Genomic DNA, 18863 nt, shown 5'->3' with positions numbered 1-18863 from the left:
GTATACAGAAAGGGGCGGGGCAAACGTCTGTGTATGTGCTTTCCCGCCCGGCGCGTCACTGGCTGTCACTGATGGATTTCAGCTAGCAATGGATGCTTGCATCAGCTGTGAGAGGCTCTGACAAGAGGGGATTTGGCTGGTTTTGGACGGAGAGTCCAGGTAAGAAGGATTTTTTTGTATTTATAATGTCGTTTAAAGGAGAGCTGACCGGTTTTTACAGACAAACACGCGACTGGACGTTATCGCTCGGACAAGCTAGCTAAGGGTACTTGCTAGCTACGGCTAGCTGTGGCTAACGACAATAGACAGCCAACAGTAAACACTCTGGCTTTCTTTCATGTCACGGTTAATCTTCCATACATACTTTACTCTCTGGTAAAGATGCCTGGATTTGTGTAGGAACGATGCTAACTGTCGGAGTTTCATCAGGACAATAACAGTAAGCTAGCTAAATAATATGCAACTTTACTACACTTCGAGCTGGTGTAACGCTGTACAAACGTCTCTAAAAGTGCATACGTTTTACTTTTCAGAAGGTAATAACAGAGCCTAAACTAATTCAGCCACTCAATAACAAAATATGATTTGACACTAGAACGTGAAAGAAAGAGGAAACTACTACAACTGCTGTTTTAAAACTTAACCGGCTTGTTGTGGTGTGTATCTATGACTGTGCTGGTGCAGTTTGTTCCAGACTAACTCATTAATGATGTAACTCTCAGTTGGCAGATATGGTGAGGCACAGCATGATGACAGAGCTCCAAACTTTCCAGCACTCTCTCCAGGTAAGAGCTGAACCGTTTGAAGTGTGGATTTTACTTTCCCGAAACGTGTGTAGATAAGATAAAACTACCAGGAAGTAGTCAAGGCTGCCTGTTTCATCATCGTCCATGAGACAAGCACTCTAACTGGTTGTGCAAATGCTTCTAGTAATATCCAGGGTTAGGTAATGGTTGTCACGCTGCTTCCTGTATTCATCAGTCCCCTGTTTTGGCAGGCTGCCACAGGGGAAGATACGATCAGCAATGTTGTCGGTTTGACTGCAGATTACATGTTTTTCATGTATTGTATGTGAATATAAGTGTTGGCCTGCTTCTCTTCTGGATATGTGTTTTAGAAAGTTGTGGGATCTTTATTTGTTTTTCACAATTTAACTGAGAACAAAGTGAGAGAATTATGTATTCCCTCTTGTGCTTTCTCTACTGTACCACCACCTGATCACTCTGGTTGCTCTCGCAATTTCCCCTCCCTCTCTCCCCCCTGCATGCGGCCTCCTTCTTTCTGCTGCAGGGTAACTCCCTGGCTGTGGGCCAAGTGGGGCAGAGCTGTGGGGCAACTCAGGAGAACGGGGTCACCTCGGAGGAGAGGCAGCACCTTTCCCAAGGCCCAGCAGGTACAACAGCTCTATGGTTCAGAATAGCTCTGGAGCTACTGAAAGTTATGGTGCATGCAGTAACACACTGGCAAACTCTGCACTGTTTTATTAAAATCTGCTTGTTAATGAGTTCTTTTGTGTTGTTTCAGAAATTGAAAAAAGCCAGCCAGTGAATATCCCAGATGCTGCTAAAAGAAAAAAGAAGAAAAGAACCAGAGCGACAGACAGCTCCACGGGCACATTTGATGGTAATGAGGCGTATATTATTATGAGACATTAAACATGGAAAGATGACACAAACATGTACTAAAGTCTCATAATGTCTCTTCTTCTTCAGATCTCTACAAACTGACGGATGAGGTGCTCGGTCAGGGAGCTTACGCTAAAGTTCAAGGATGCATAAATCTGCAGAATGGACAGGAGTTTGCTGTGAAGGTGAGTAAGGATATTTTTGAGGTAACACAATTAATTCATTTAAAAAATGTGTTTTCTTTTGCTGTAAAATGTGTTCTTCTTTACCAAAGTAACATAATTATATTTAAAAAATCTTTTTTTGGACCACATGAACAAACTTGACACAGAAAGTTATGGAAATAGTTTTGTCATATCATATTTATTGGCTACTTGAAGTTATTTATGCAAGTGTTTGCTCATCTTTTTATATGGTTAATGTGTTTGACATGTTTTGTTTGACAAAGATCATAGAAAAGAGTGCTGGGCACAGTCGCAGCAGAGTCTTTCGGGAAGTGGAGACTCTCTACCAGTGTCAGGGAAACAAGTGAGTGCATTTTCTATTATCTTTTAACTAAATTAAAACCAACACAGAACGATTGAATGAAACGATTCTAATCCATATCTTGAAATATATCTTGAACCAGCAACATTTTGGAGTTGATCCAGTTCTTTGAAGACAGCTCCTGCTTTTATTTGGTATTTGAAAAGCTGCGTGGTGGTGAGTATAAATGAATAGCTTTAACAATACAACTATAACTAATTATAAACACGCACTGATGGCTTCAATACTTATATCGCTTCCTTTTAGGCTCCATTCTTACTCACATCCAGAACCGGAAGTACTTTGATGAGCTGGAGGCCAGTAAGGTGGTCAGAGACATTGCCCAAGCGCTTCATTTCCTACACACTAAAGGTTGGTCAACATCCAAACAGCTATCCTATGAAAGTCCAAAGAGAATACATGGGAGTTTCTTTCTTCTTTTTCCATTTTGTCATGGTAACAATGTGCTTTTCTACAGGCATTGCCCATAGAGACCTTAAGCTGGAGAACATCCTTTGTGAATACACTGATTGGGTAAGTGACTTTTAAAGGTGGGGGAGCTTACAAAGGGACATTAGTGGTTCCCGGAGGTAAAGAGTGCAACACTAATGCTTTTACTCCATCATTTCCACTCAGGTGTCCCCAGTGAAGATCTGTGATTTCGACTTGGGAAGTGGAGTGAAGCTCAGCAGTGCCTGTACGCCCATAACGACTCCAGAGCTCACCACACCGGTAACAGTCTAGTTTTTAATTCACAACACACACACACACACACACTGAACAGTTACTCAATTCTCCCTGTGTGTTTCTGAGCATTACGTCTTCCGGTTCTGTCCGGTCCGATCTCCTGAATCTCAGGAATTCCTCGACATTGCATTTTTCTCTTTGCCCTCTCTTAGTGCGGCTCAGCAGAGTACATGGCTCCCGAAGTAGTGGAGGTGTTCACTGACGAGGCCTCCTTCTACGACAAACGTTGTGACCTTTGGAGTCTCGGGGTCATCCTCTACATCCTGCTGAGCGGCAGCCCCCCATTCACAGGCCACTGTGGCACCGACTGTGGCTGGGACCGTGGAGAAACCTGCAGAACCTGCCAGGTATGTTCGCCCAAATCAGCCTCCGCACTCGCTCGCTGTCCAACTCCTCTGATATTCTTGTAAGCGTTCACTTCCTCCTCTGGAAATGACAGATGGACCACCTGACTCTCATACAGGCGGAGATGCTTCATTGTTCTCATTTCGCTTCATTCAAATTGCAAAACCAAACCACCAATCGCAATAGTTTGACAGGATGTTGTGTCATATTCCCTCCTCAGAGTCACCTGTTTGAGAGCATCCAGCAGGGCCAGTATGAATTTCCAGATAAGGACTGGAATCGCATCACAGAAGGAGCCAAGGATCTCATCTCCAAGCTGCTGGTTCGGGACGCCACTCTGCGCCTCAGTGCTGCCCAGGTCCTCAAGCACCCTTGGGTTCAGGGGGTGAGTCCTGTTAGAATTGGCTTTTACTTTGTTCACTCTAGATTTGTACTTTTTTCACTGAACTCGTGTAACTTACTGGTTGCTTTCATTGAATTAGAGCAGTGTGACATTTCACTTGATAAGCAGGAATCTGTCAATTAGGTCTGCTACAATAGATGCACGCCTCAAGGACAACACCCATACATGTGTCATATTACATTTTTGTAAGTTCACGTCAGTGATAACTGACTAGTGAGACTGGTCAGTTGTGTGAAAGTCCAACCTCTGTACGATCAGTCCAAGCTCAAGAAGATGAAATGTACTCGGAAATCGGGCTCGTTCTGACTGAGATCCTGCGAGAGCTCTGCCATCCCGAGCCCAGCGCTGCCACACTTTACCTGTGACCTGAATAAATACTATAGCGATTTGTCCTTGGGCTTCCAACAAAAGAATTGGGTTAATAGTACCATTTAGGCCCCGTTTACATGAAGGGCAAACGCAGATATTTCCACGCGGTTTGGCCTCTCATTTACACGAAAATGCCAATTTTATCACAGAAAAACGATTATTTCTAAAAAGAGATTTCTGATAACGCCGGTGTTGTCGTGTCAACTGGGAGAAACGGGGTTTTAGGTTCTCAAGCGTCACAGGAAGTCACTCGTGTTATTCGTTGTTGATTCTGAGGATTCTGATTGGCTTGCATGGCTTTATCCTTCTCCCTACACTGCCGCCCGTAGGTTTGGTATCGTTAGAATGGTGCTCGTCGGCGGATTTATGTGGGTTGATGTTAAATGACAACAATGTTGTGTGCACGATGTTATTTTTGAAACGGAGGGGGGAAATATTCGTTTCTCTAAATACCCTGCTATGTTTAAACGTGGCCTTAATCTCTTGCTCATACAAAACCACCGTGTCACTCACCCAATGCATTATTTTAAATGTAAAGCTGTGATTTCAAGCCAGATATTTGTTTTTATTTTCTGACAGAACGCACCAGAGAGAGGTCTTCCAACTCCCCATGTGTTACAGAGGTATGACAGCTTAGAATGCCGAGTCTAAAGTATTCATAAAGTTTATAAGGTGCTTCAAACAAATATTTTAAAATGTATAGCTGATGTTTTCAACCGTCCTCTTCTTCTCCTCTCTCCTTCCAGGAACAGCAGCACCAAAGACCTGAGCCAGTTTGCAGCAGAAGCCATCGCCTTCAACAGGCAGCTATCCCAGCACGACGAGCAGCAGGAGGACGTCGGAGTGATCGTCTGCTCCATGAGGCTTTCCCCTCCTTCCAACTCCAGACTGGCCCGCAGACGAGCGCAGTCCTTCGCCCTCCGCACCTCAGACTTCGCCCCCGCATCGGACGAACTCACCGCCTGAAGTGTGTGTTTCGACAAGAACTGCCTAACGTGAGGATAGCTTTGGGTTTACTTTTATAATTGATCTTAACACAGTTATTTATTTTCTATTCTGTCAATAGTGATGACATCATCCCCAATACAGAAGAAACCGCCTCTTAATGCCAGTATCATGACAACACAGAATTACTTCTGTCCTGATGCAAGTTTAACAGAAGTTTTGATAGATTTTATTTTTCTTGTTGTCCAACTGTGAATTGGTTGATATTTTATTTAAAAGCTGCTTTTTATTTTTGCTTTTTCAAGCATGTTAGTGTATGTGAGTTGATGCGTGTGGATGTATGTGGTTTTAAATGATATAAAAATAATAATTTACTACACTTTAAGGAGACTTTCCATCTCTGAAATTGGGCTTTTCTGCATTTAAAGTTATACTTGCCGAGGCGACGTAGAACTTAGAGGAAGTGCAAGAATGTGAGTGGATGGAGTTAGAGAAGAGACTTTGATCAAATAGTTTTGTATTTCTTATCATCTCTAGCTTTTATTTCAACACAAGCTACCTGTAGCACTGATGTACCTTAAAACACGTCACTTATTTAGTCATATCAAAATGGAGAATAATCAGTTTGTTGTTTCTAATATGAAACACCTACAGTAATGTTTCTGTTTAATTTAATTAACTTTATTAGTCCTACATTACCTCAGGCCCTTTTCTTGCACGTTTTCTACTGTACCAATGTAACACCATCCCAAAAAGATCGTCTTAGTTTCTTATTCATCGGTTGATATCGCAAAAGTGTTTTTAGTCTGAGTGACTTGCATTTGTTTCGGTTGTGTGTATCGAACGAGACTTAAAGAGGGTTTAGGATGTTACGCTTTATAAGAAGGGATTTATTTTTATACAAGTATTTGTAGTTCTGGTTCTGAATGTGCTCATGGGAAGAATAATGGAGGAACCATATGAAGACTCCTGTCTCAGATTATCTCGGGTCCATCAAGTTACTGAATTTCTGGTGTTTTTTTTGAAAGAAATGTTTTACTTTTTCCCTTGTTTAATGAGTTATAGACCCTGTCTGTGTTTGACCAATAGCCCTTTATCACTTCTATTCCCCCGCCCTATTAACTTTATGGGTTTCGGCCGCCTAATGACACGTCCCCTGACTTCACACTGTTGCCATGGCCACCCCATCCCTATAGCAACAACGGGCCGTCGCAGGCTGGCAGGAATTGACAGAAATCCGCTCGGAGCGAACACACACATTAGGGAAACAACGTGTTTAAACCCTCTCACTCCAATTAGGGATCGTGAAAAAAGGACAGGTTTGTGTTTCCCTCATCGACATGCGATGCAGTGATTGGTGTGTGCAATTATGGAGTCCCGTTTAAAATCTGTCAAAGCTCTCATGGGGATCCGATGCGTAAAGCTCTCAGTCTGGAGCACATTTTCTCTGGTGTGCTGTGTTCTCAATAAAAAAAAGATATCCTTAACATGTTCAACCTGTCTCGTCTTTGTTACATATATTAGTTAATGTGTTCTTCATCCATTCTGTGGCGTTAGATAGGAAGGAAGACAACCTGGATCTGGCAACACTTAGTGAGTAATAATGGAAACAAGGTGTGTTTGGGTTTCCACTGATTCCTCAGAGATTCCTCAGTGTAGCAGAGGATTTGTTCAGCGGACAAAAAACAAAAAAAAACTTAATCCCTTCACGTCCATCCCCGATCTGATTGGACGGTTCGCTTCAGGGCCCCACAGCGCCCCCCCGTGGTCGTTCGTTTATAACCTGTGGCGCGTGAGAGCTGGCGGTTCACTCTGCGGTTCACCTGCTGGAGGCAGAGATCTCCTCCGAGTCCGCGGTCCTGCACGCGATGGACGGACACGAGACGGCGGAACACCGGAGAGGTTTACGGGTCTGAGCTCAGGTAACCATGGCAACGCAATACAATAATGTGGTTTGTGTGTCTGTGTGGTTGTTCTCAGGTTATTATATTAGTCACACGTGGACAGCACTGAGAAAAATGTGATTTTGTGATGTTAGTGTCTGTTATGTTTTAATTGATAATGACTTAATTGCATTTTGACATTAAATGATGATATTTTCTGATTGTGTGTGAAAATCTTAAAAGTGGAGATTGTTTTTCTTGCATTTAAGGAGTTACTTTTGAATGTTTGAAAAAAAAAAAATCAAAAGGTGCCATAAACCTTGCTCCACCTCATCACCATCATCACCATCATCATCATCGTCATCATTCTCTGTAAAGTGATGAGATCTTCGACTCCTCTGGGCCTCACAGAATCTCTCCGTGAGACATGGTGCTACCTGAGAAAACCTCCAGACCAGCGGTTCCCCATCAGACCCCCAAGCAGGGCTCCCTGCGGCACCAGAGCCTGCCCTCCCCGGCGCTGTGCTGCGCCTGCGGCCTGTGCATCATGCTGGCCGGCATCAACATCACCCTGGTGGGGGCTTTCACCTTTGGCACGTTAATCCCTACTGGCAACCCCCCCATCATCATCGGGCCCCTCCTCTTACTGATAGCCCTGGCCTTCTTCACGGCGTGCTGCGTGGTCAGCAGGAGGCCCCCGGCCCACATGGCCCGCAAGCCCAAAGGGGGCGAGCGGTGGGGGCTGATGCGGATGGGGACGGCGGCGTTCGAGATGGAGACCAGCGACCACATGCTGCAGGACACTACGGCCGTTCAGCTGAGCCCCACCAACTCCCCCGGCTCCTCCCGCAAGTCCAGCTCCAGCCGCGGGGCCGACGGCGGCGCCCCGCCCGGAGCCGGTGAGCTGCACATGTCGGAGACGTCTGACACGGGTGTGACTGGGGATAATACCACCTTGACCTCTGACCTCAAGGCCAGCACTCCCACACGCATGCTGCCTGCTCAGGACGCTTCCTCCACGTAGCATGGAAGTGTCTGGTGTGACTTGACAAGACTTCAGACCAGCAGACCCTCAGACTGTTGACTGAAATGTGTTGTGTTGAATCTCTCTGATTGTAGCTTATGTGTTGTGTTGTTTTATTGCCCAGGATGTACATCCCTTTGCCAGAAAAACAGAAACATGAACAGGAGTTGATGCCTGTTTGTGTGCTTTTTTGTTGTATAAAAATGCAGATAATCCCAGATGCAAAGACGATGTCCTGTTATAGTGCTTGTTTTTAAATCCTTGCATCAGCTGCAATGAGTGTGTAACCCCTGTGTCGTGTCGAGATGGATATTTAAAGAACAAATCAGTGAATGTGTATGTTACTGCAGAGGTCTATACCTTCACGTTTTCTAAATAAAGCTACTTTATTGTCACTTATATGATCTTTCTATTAAAAAAAACCCTTGCTGAGGATTTAAACATGAACAAACACACTTTGTGAATAAACACATACATGTGCGGCGACGTCAGAAAGGTGCTGGTGGAGATAATTTATTCGTTATCTGAGGGAAGCCAGCTGCAGCAGTACAAACAGCTCCTTCCTGACTTGCTGCCCATCACTTGGCGTCTGACCACAACGGCTGCTGGCCAGCGCCCTGTTTACTCATCATTATACAGCTGCTGTCCACAAACAGAGCAGGACACAGTGCACACCACTCAACCACTGGGAAACAACACACAGAATACAGCCACCAGCTGCTGTTATTACCTTATGAATGGCTACAGGCAGGCAGTGTGTCGTTATCCAATGAGTCAGAAATTCACCTCGTAGTGTTTCTGTGAAGGGGTGACATGTCTCGGCAACCTAAACTCATTTCAGGACACTATTAATGAGGTCACGCTGCTCTGGATGATGATGAAATTGCAGGTTGCTGTAACAGAGTCGTTTTTACACGGACAATATGTTTAGTGTTGCATTTTTTGATCATTTACTGCCACTTTGAGCAACGAGTCGAGGTGTTAAATCATCACCGCTGATGCTTTTGTTCACATTCGCCAACAGGAATCATCCTGCCCATGTATGAGGATGTTCTTATAGTAGCAACAGCACTTGAGTGTAATATTTAATAGTGATCATTGTTGGAGAGAAATCCAGGTAATAGTGACAAATCATTCATTTAGTTAAATCCTCCCAGGTTGGTGTGCTGGTCTCGTTTTCTGTCTGACCAACAGGACTGGATCTACCGCCCCAGACTGGCTCTGTCCATAGTGTATGATTTCTTTTTCAATTAATTTGCACCATAAAAAACAAACAAAAAAACAAAGGCAACATAAATAACAAATACATACAAAGGAAATTAAAAAAAGAAACAAATTGTGCCGTGAGATTAAGAAAACCCATTGGGGCTTTAAGGAAATCTCACCTAACGTTAAATGCAAGAAAATAAAATAAAAACTCATCTAATCCACAACGTATACAAACAATAAAAGAGCAAGCAAAGTAGCATCATTGAATATACAAATAATAGACAGATATGTAGGATCGGCCTATATTCAGTCCTTTAGGTTTCCACTGCCTGGTAAATTGTTTTATACACATCAGGTGGGCTGCTGAGGCACACAGGGTCAGGGGTCAGGGGTCAGGATGCAGCCTCCCGGGCTGAGCGAGGACCAGAAACCCTCTCGGGGTCACTATGATCCTGTAAGGAAAGTCAGGCAGCCTCCAGTTTCACCAAAGTGAAAGCTTCAGTGGCCTCTCGGGTATAATCCTGTATTATCCCCCTGGTTTACTGTGTACATATTGCAGCTTCAACGTGTTGAAAGGGTTTGTAAAAATCCTCCTCTTCATATTGTTAGAGAGCAACTTCAATGTGACACCCAAAAAAAATCCTATTTCTGGAGTATCAAACACTTTGCCGGCGTTTAGGCAGCCGTGATCCGGCTCTGGTCCGACACGAACGTAAGAAGAACAAAGCTGCTTCCAGGCCAAACCTGTTTGAAACTCAACTTAGATGTTGGTATTTCTTTTAATAGAAATAGTATTCAATTAACAATTCTAAAACTGAGTGAGACGGAACAGTTCAAATATTCAAGATACTACAATTCTGATGTTGCGTCATGTTTTCAATGGCTAAACGTGTCGTTGGGCCGTGCAATTTTTCACTACATTTCTGATATAAAATGTGTATTTGTCGCAAATAGAAATAGCAGCAGGCAGATCAAGCGCTACGATATGAAACAACACACAGTTAAGCTTTTTGAGAGTTATTCAATGAGTCATATCTTCTTAAGTGGACCATTCCTATGTTCCCTCAATACTATGAACTTTTCCTCCCATCAAAATTAGGCCTTCTCAGCTCCATGTTTCCTCAGATTAATGATAACCCTCAACCCTATGTTCTCTCAACCTTTTTCCCTCAGATTAATAATAAAATAAACAATTTCCTAACCCTAACTAACTATATATCCTTTAGATACACTAAAAATGGTCTATCCTAATCTCTATGAATTGTCCCCCCATCCCCATCAAAATTAGGCCCTTTGTTCCCTCATCACAGGGAAAACCCTTCCCTATGTGTTGCTGAACAGACCCTGCATGTATGTAAATATGTATTAGTGATATTGGGGTTTAGGACATTCTTTATTTTATTATTAATCTGAGGAAAAATGGAGTTGAGAGAAAAGAGGGCTGAGGGAACGTAGACACGCTCTCCCATTCTTACTGTGTCTAAAGGATAATAGTGACAATTATTTGGTCAAAACAGCAAGAAAGCCACGTCTCTCCGAGCCGTAAGCAGAGAAAATTAATTGTGATGATCAAGGAAAAAAAAGACCATATAAATAGAAATGATTGTGTGCGTTTCCCCGTAAACATCCCATAATCCCTTATATCCCTTTCACCAGTGTGGAAGTGTTGCTCTTCCTTTGAATAGACCTCAAACCACTGCTGTCATTGATCACGGAAACATGAAATACATGTCATTTGTGAGGCAATTGTTATCTCCTTCCACCCCACTCCCTAATGTAATGATTTGGGGGGTTTAATTGTGATAGCGAGGTCGAAGGCTGGTAATCACATGAATGTCACCGTGCTGAGCTGAATGAGTCACAAAAGGCTGTGGATGAGACTATTACCTTCATGCAAATAACCATCATTACAGCGAGGAGTGGAAGGAAATGCAAAAGCTCAATTAAAAAACAGAAGTCAGCTCCACGGAGAGAGATGAAGCTCCACCTTGTGGAGAGAACACAGTCGGCCCTGTTAGTCCTCATGGAGTGTAAGACTACTGCTAATAAAACACAGATGTAAATCCTCATGTGGCCTCAGAAGAATTCACAGGATGTTATTTGAAGACACAACCTGTTGTTTCCTCTCAAGAGTCTGCATTCATTGGAAATCATCATCATTTTATTAATGTTACAGGTGCACAATTAAAAATAGGGATCAATAAAGATGATTTCCAAATTTAAACACCAGGGAATGTGTTCACGTGTCTCTCTGTCTCCATGACTGCGGTCTGCCAGTAGGGGGCAGTATCGCCATTCGCACAGCGTTTGCACGCCAGGTGAAGAAGGCCGAGGTGAAAAACGTTTCCTGTGTTTGTTTCGAATTAGTCTTTGATTTAATATGGAATGATATTTATTATTTATTACATGACTCTCCTAAAGTTTAATTTTATTACTCTGCCACGAACGTTTTCGCCTCGTGAACGCGCACCGCAGTAACAGCTGATTACGTACACCTGTGCTGAAACCAATGCTAATTAGTGCTAATTGTGCTTCTGTTGTGTAGTAACATTGTATTGCATGTAGTGTTGGACAGGTAGACAGCTCAGGACAGGTAGACAGCTCAGGACAGGTAGACAGGTAGACGGGTCAGGACAGGTAGACAGGTAGACGGGTCAGGTGTACAACTAGAGTTAAACATGCTCATTGTTATTTCATGTTTGTTTGAGCTTCACCTGCTGGTGGAGGAGATCTTAAATCTGAACTTCTTGTAACGTTTAGTGCTGCAGCTGGCCTAACAAAGTGTGTACTGTTGCATGCAGTGTGCATACAGTTGTGACATACTAACTCGTGTTCATATATCTGGAGGATTGTGGGCCAGAAAAGCCAGAAATCATGCTGGCTTGCTGCAAAATAGTAGATATTTTTGTCAAACATTACTTAGCATGTCAAACACAACGTTTGACATGCTATGTATGGGGAGATGCTGAATCTAAATAATAAATAATATGGGTATTGGAACCCACAGTGAGTTTAAGACTTGTACAAGATGATTTTGTGACATCACAACTACCCACCGAGCAATTTGACATTAAAATAAGTTGAATAGACGTTCATCGGACGTCTGTCTGTAGACGTCCAGTTTAAATTTGCTTATTCGGGGTTGATAAGTGAAAGTTTGGCCGACGTCGAGTCTCTGCCTGGACGTTGTTTTCACGTCTTTTCAATGTCCTGCATTTTAATTGTTTTAAAACATGGTCTAGCCTAATGAATCTTATATATTATACATACATAGATCCTCTCTATGAGAGCCACAGCACAGAGGAGACACTGAATGTCTAGTGCTGAGTGGTAGTTTACATAAGTGTGATGTGGACACTTGAAACCTCCAGTACTTGTACTGAGAATGTATTAGTACACATCCATATTCATGTATTCTGGATTTTTCAATGAGGGAGAACGACTTTTAGAATTACTATGGAAGTGAAATAAAGGTTGTTTTTTGTGGAAAATATTATTAAAATGAGAATTTGTTTGTGACTCAAAACGTGTTAAACAAGTCTTATTGGGAATATTCTAATTCTAATGAAATAAATGACACTCTAGGATTAAATACTCATCACTCAGTTTAACACAACCTCATTCTCTAAACTTTCCCACATGCAAAGTTATGGGACCCTGAATGCACCGCGGCCTCCCAGCTGCCCTGCATCGTCCTTGGTGTGTCGCCTCCTCGGGCGATCCTCCCGCGGCCCTGAACCGCAGCCAGGCCGTCTCCGAAGCCGCCGCCTGGAAAACTACATTTCCCTCAGGTAATACACCACGCCCCCCGATATTCAGAAGATAGAACAATAGCAAGGTTACAGTGTCTTTGACCTCCTCCGTGAACATAATCATCGGCAGGTGAGTGACCCGGTGTGTATCATGCACGCTGAACTTCCTATACACCGGCTCTTACGCCGCCTCCCCCCCCCCCCCCCCCACACACACACGTCTTGTACAAGCCCCATTTGTCTTCCCCGTCCCACCTCTGTTGTCGGCTGGAGCAGGCGTTTAACATCCCACCTCTTGAAGTGAAGTGCCATTAATTTCATCCTTCTTTTCAGTTTGCACGGCGTCCCCTCCTCACAGCTCCATCTAATTCCTAATGACTGTTGTGAGTGCTGACTCGGCTATTGTAAAACAAATGATATCTCTGTCCTGTTGGAATAATCCTAATCTATTTCAATGGAAGGGGCCGTATTAAAATGACAAAAGAGGGGGGGGGGGGAGGAGGAGGTGGTGATAGATGTGCAAATGTCCACCAAAGCTGAATCAGACAGCACATTTTAATGGCCTGATTGCGCGTTCATTTCTCGCCTCATTCTCTAGCAGCCCTGCTCCCTCCCTCTTTAATGCGGAGCTGGTCATATTTTGTCCCAGATTAGTATAGACGCTGGCTGACAGTTGCCTCTGCTCAAGGTATTTAGAAGACATAATTCATTCATAGATCTGGAAGTGCTCCCATTTGTCATCCCCATTTTTTATGCTCTCCGGTCGCTCATTCCTCTGGGTGGTGTGTGTGTGTGTGTGTGTGTGTGTGTGTGTGTGTGTGTGTGTGTGTGTGTGTGTGTGTGTGTGTGTGTGTGTGTGTGTGTGTGTGTGTGTGTGTCAGGGGAGATGAGGGCCACGGCGGTTTTCGGCTGATGTATTAGCTGGCATATGCAAGCAATGAATTATCAGGGAGGGAGAAGGAGTCAATTATCCACTCCTAAAGAGGGGCCTGGCCCGTGTGGCCTAGGGGCCCCATTCCATATTTACCAAATGGTTTCACAGAGAGGTTCGCCGGGAGACCTGGGAAGGAGACAGGGAGCAGACAGCACACGTGCACACGTGCACACGTTCGACCCCTCTCGCCGCTTCCCCCCCCCCCGCACGCGCTCACTGCCGCCTCCTCCTCGTCTAACGGGGACAGGCGGTGACGTCTTGGATCCGAACCGGTAATAATCCATTTTTACACGCCGCCGACTCCTCAAACTGATTCGGGCTGAGCTGGAACGGCCACGCCGTGACCGTCGGCCATTTTGCCCGACTCCCCTCGAATCAAAATGGGGCCCTGATTGACTGTGCCGCTCCGACTAATAGAGTGGATATGGTAAATGAAATACCCGGGACTTTCATTCCAAAGTCTCTTACCCCCCTGTGTCCCCAGTCACTTTGGCCCTGACATGTTTTCAGAGATTGAGCGCTCTATCCTGTTTTTGATGAGGACGGGCTGATGCGGCGGCGGCGGCGGTGATGCCTCAGAGCAGCCGGGACCCTCAGACGTGGACGGGCCGGGCTGTCAGAGCCTCTGGTGACTGACAGGGGCTAACACTTAGGGAAATGAGGTCGTTAGACAGCATTATGAGTGGGCTGATAGCTCAGTAATGGGTTTTAACTTTGGAATTTAACACAGGAGCCCACCGGGGATGGGTTTGATGTGCAGGCGGACAGGTGGGCGACTCCCACGGGCGCCAAAGAGAGCAGACTCGGTACAGATAGAGGGGTACAGTAGAGGACGGGACGCGTTCTAAAAATAAAGCACCAGACAGCGATCTCCTTTCACACAAATAAATGCTTTATTCTCCTCTGCAGGCTTACAGGAAGAGTTTGTGCTTTCTTCTGATTCGAATGTCCACAAAAACCCAAAAGTGGAAAAATGATCTCCCTCCATCCCGATGACTGTTCCTCCCAACTGTTTTAATCTGCAGTGGCTCGATCGGGAGAAGGTACCGAGTCCTAAAACAATGAAAGTTTCTGAAGGTTTATAATTCTCCACGCTGCATGCACACAGCTTCCCGTCTTGAGTCTTAAGAAAAAGGGCCGTCTAAATTTAGCGCGCAAACGATAAACTCTTAAGTTATAAGACATAGGCTAATGCGTAAGGGTGTTAAAGCCAGTGGGATAGTTTAGCGGAAGATTAAGGGACGTATCAAAGACTGGTATAAAGCTCCGTCAGGAGCCGTGCGGTTGTTTTGGTGGCCATCTGCACACGCTTCCTCTCCCTCGCACGGAGCTCACAGAGCTCTGGCAGCCAGTCGCTGACTGATAACGTCTCCACATTGCTCCTTTTTGGGCCGCGGCGTGGAAACGAATGGTCCACTTTGCTGCCACCGGTCGACCTGGGCGAGTTCTGTTTAGGAGGAAGATTTAGAGGGGCGTTATGGCAAGACAACTCACAGGAGAGGATGGAATGGATGAGGTGGAGGTGGAATGATGGCGGCAGTTTCATTCTTGGGTTTGAGGGGAGGGGAGATGAATCACGCCTGGCCTCTGGGAGAGGGTTATGGGGGTGGGGGGGGGGGGGGGGGGGGGTCAGGTCTTCGTGGCGGGATTTTTCACCAGAGCAGGTGTGGAGGGTCGGCAGTACAAATCAAGTCTGGAAGCTTTACAATGTGTTCAGGCTGCTTGTCCTGCAGGCATCTCCTTCACAGCACTCCATAGAATACACACCCAATCCAATATAGAACACCGCCACTGGTCAGGAAGTGATTTCTGGTTTGTTAGACGTGGACTCTGTGTGTGTGTGTGTGTGTGTGTGTGTGTGTGTGTGTGTGTGTGTGTGTGTGTGTTCATCATTCAGCAATCTCACCCACTGTTTATTTTCCCGAAGTGTTAAGTATCTTTCCACCAAACCGCCGCTGCTTTAATCAGCATCTGTCAGGGAATTCATTATGCTCAAGTGAACACAAAGCCTCTCTTCAGAGTTGTGAAAAGAACAGAAAAATAACAGCCCCTTTCACTGGCAGAGGTGTGGATGATCGCTGCAGCGGGCTTAAGTGACAGGTAAATTGCAGGTTAAGTGGAGAACACAGTCTTTTAACAAGAGACTCCAGGCTCCTGCAAATCCTCCTTAGTCTTTAATCTGAATACAAAAGGCAGGGGGCGGGGGGGATTAAATCTGACCCCTCAATGTTCTGTTTGTTCCTCCACTTCGAGGGCCCGCCGTAGCCGGCAGAAGAGTCCCAGGTTTGCCTTTCCTTTTGTGCCGATGCGGCGGCGGCGTTTAAAAACAACGGCGTGCACAATGCTGCCTCTTCAGTGGCGAACTTCCCCAAGGACAAAAAAAGGGAAAGGCCCGGAGTCGCTCCACTCGAACCCACTCTCATCGAGCTCGGATTCTTTCCCAAAAAAAGGGGGGACTGTTTATTAAATTGTGGATGAAACGGCGTAACGCGGCATCATTATCACAGTTCTGCCGTGGAGGAGAAAAACAAATCCTTCTTTATTTAGCGGCGGCGGGCGGCCGGCGGTTAGAAAGAGGAGAAGGGGCCGGGGTGAGGCAGGCGGTTAGGGCTTGCAGAGAGAAAGGGCGCTTTGGGTTGTCAACGTTTTAGAGGCTTAGAGTCAAACCTATCCGGGCTCAGGAGAGAGGAGTCTGGGTGTTAGGCAGGCAGAATGACTCCTGATAGAAGGAGTTTGCGGCTCAAGTCGAGAGGAATCGTCTTGGCTCCCGGATGAGGCGAGGACTAATTGATTCTCTGAAGTTTCCTGTCTCAGAGCCCGATTACAGGTATGACCGGATTAAAAAAAAAGGAGAGGGGAAAAAAACAAGGGATCTGGAGGAGGGAAATGGTAAAAAATCAAAGAGAAAAGGAGATGAGGGCTGCCATAGACGGATCAGCATCGCTTAGACGCATTGATGTGCCTGCTTTTGTGTGTTTTGTTTGCGTGTGTGTGTGTGTTGCTGGCAGCCGTGTTTGATCTCTATGCTCGTGGCAATCATCAGGTCACATTGCGAGGGCCCCTGTCACCGCCGCGCTGCACAGGAGCACGTCGTGTTGTAGCAGCATGCTTCCCCCAATCACTCACTTCTGGTTAACACGTCTCAAAGCCAGAGGCATGTGTCTCGCCTGCCCATAACGGCCCGCCACAAGATTGAGTACTGAGGCACGCGGGAGCCGTAGCGAGGCGGGCTCCGAGAGAGAGGCCTCCAGGAGAAGCAGAGTTAGGACGCATATCTAGACCTAAGCTGTCATGCGTGCGGCTGTAATGGCTTGTTTAGTGGCAAAGTCCAATCTAGGGCCCCAGAGAGCCATTACTTCCTGGAGTATCGATCGGGCCCTACGGCCACCGCAGCCCGGGCTCCCTGTCCCTGATCCTGTTCAGTAATAAGCGTACTCGTGTCAAGGTGGTAATTATCATTGATCTGTAGCCGCTGTGACAGGGCGGCGGCCCCGTTGCGTGATTCATACCTGGCGTGGGGCTACTGGACTCGGGGCGCCGAATCACCAATCTCGCAGTTTTTCTGGTGGCACCGCCATGCCCGGTCCGGGGAAACCAAAATGGATTTCAGATATTGGGGGGGTTTTGGCTGATACCTTCCGGGTGGCTGCCATGAACGAGGCTAACTACCAGCAGGAGAGTGTTTTGGCGTGTTGTCGGTGAGACAATGAAGACTGCAGGAAGTTGAATGGACTTAACTTTGTTCTTGGAGGTTTTGTAGCTAATGTGTCTCCCAAGCGTCCGCCAGGGTTATAAGCAGGAAGATACAGTATATCACAAAGTGCAGTGAGACAAGCGAACGAGGGGACTCTGTGTTATTTCACTTGCTTTATTACTGTCCGTGTCCGATAACGTGCATGTCAGCATACAGAAATATATATGGCTTTGTGGTTTTAATACTTAATTCATACTTTTACAGTCAATTTTAGATGCACGGCTCGAGGACGGATGTCTTTGCTTCAGACTGAAATATCAACTTTTGGATGAGTCATGAAATCTGACCATCTCGTCTGTTAACTTAAATTAAATAGGGATCTTCTTATGGGCTGACGCAAAATTTGACAGACATTCGTTGCGACTTTGCTGATCCCTTGATTTTTCCTCTAGCGCCACCATGAGGTTCACATGAGTAAAACATTTCTGGTCAAAACTTTTACATGAACTAAACTTTGGTTTATGATTCTGGTCAAAACTTTTACATGAACTAAACTTTGGTTTATGATGAAATACCTGCAGAGCTAAAGACATTTATACCGCTGTTCTGCTAACACGCTAAGATGGTTACCTTAGTATTGGAACATGGCCCCTCGGAGTCTGTTGAACCGCTTTTTCAACCCTTCTTTGACTTTTCCTTAGATAGACACTCATATCGTCCACATAAACTACGCAGAACTATTCAGTCGACTGAATATTGTAGTTCTGCATCAGTTCTATCTGCACAGCTTTCACAGGCTATCTCTGATTGAATCTAATTGAAGTAGATGCCCCCCCCCCCCATACTTGTATCTGAGTGACTTGAGGCAAGTGAGGACAGGGAAACAGTGAGAGAGAGACACACAGAGAAATAGAGAGATGGTGGGGGTTTCAAGGCAAGCAATCAGTTTTTCTTTTTGCGAGCGCTGGAGCGGGACTCGTGTCACCTGCAGACCAAACCCCATTTCCTCTGATTAAGTCCTTTGAAATATTCCATTTGTCAGTGTCACGGCCCCGGCGTGTCGCCGCGGCGAGCAGCCAGCCGTGTCTGTTGACTGTGTCATTCTCCAATTTACATCAGACACTGACAACATCATCATGTCCCTAATGTCCCCTCGGCTTGCTCTTGCTCAACCCTTTGCACACGCTCTTTATTTCTCCGGGTTTTTTTTTCGTTTTGTTTGTCTCTCTGATGCACCGTTTGCCGACAACCATTAGTGACTTCCTGTGTGAAGTGGAGTCACACCTGAAGAGGAGTTTTGCTCTTCAAAGTGTTGGGGTTTGTTGGGTTTTTTTTTGTGTTTCCAGCTAACATCACTCAGGCCTCCAACTCTCATGCGTGTGATCTAACCCCATTAGCAGCCAATGTC

The 18863-nt window shown here is 45.5% G+C and overlaps 1 protein-coding gene and 1 pseudogene across 2 annotated transcripts; both read left to right on the top strand.

Moving 5' to 3' along the window:
• Positions 1 to 47: 47 nt before the first annotated feature.
• On the top strand, positions 48 to 6446 carry mknk1 (MAPK interacting serine/threonine kinase 1). Its single transcript, XM_084011105.1, has 14 exons — positions 48 to 159; positions 723 to 785; positions 1291 to 1393; positions 1525 to 1623; positions 1713 to 1810; positions 2074 to 2153; positions 2254 to 2327; positions 2418 to 2522; positions 2629 to 2684; positions 2787 to 2882; positions 3050 to 3244; positions 3463 to 3627; positions 4594 to 4637; positions 4761 to 6446. Exons 2-14 carry the CDS (start codon positions 732 to 734, stop codon positions 4978 to 4980), a joined length of 1389 nt encoding a protein of 462 aa, XP_083867231.1. The 5' UTR covers positions 48 to 159; positions 723 to 731; the 3' UTR covers positions 4981 to 6446.
• Positions 6447 to 6586: 140 nt separating this feature from the next.
• Positions 6587 to 8197, top strand: LOC311014482 (transmembrane protein 275 pseudogene; annotated as a pseudogene). Its single transcript, XR_014599470.1, has 2 exons — positions 6587 to 6881; positions 7254 to 8197. The product of XR_014599470.1 is annotated as a transmembrane protein 275 pseudogene (transcript).
• The last annotated feature ends 10666 nt before the right edge of the window (positions 8198 to 18863 follow it).

This window comes from Eutrigla gurnardus (genome assembly GCF_963514095.1).
Source record: "Eutrigla gurnardus genome assembly, chromosome: 6".
Taxonomy (NCBI): Eukaryota; Metazoa; Chordata; class Actinopteri; order Perciformes; family Triglidae; genus Eutrigla; species Eutrigla gurnardus.
Note: the sequence above shows the minus strand (reverse complement) of the source record. Positions and strands in the feature narration are given on the sequence as shown.

Excerpts from the sequence above, each read along its gene's own strand:
- mknk1 (XM_084011105.1), top strand. The coding sequence starts at position 732 with ATGGTGAGGCACAGCATGATGACAGAGCTCCAAACTTTCCAGCACTCT. Across the intron at positions 786-1,290 it reads CTTTCCAGCACTCTCTCCAG|GGTAACTCCCTGGCTGTGGG; the intron begins GTAAGAGCTGAA and ends TTTCTGCTGCAG. Across the intron at positions 2,154-2,253 it reads TACCAGTGTCAGGGAAACAA|CAACATTTTGGAGTTGATCC; the intron begins GTGAGTGCATTT and ends ATCTTGAACCAG.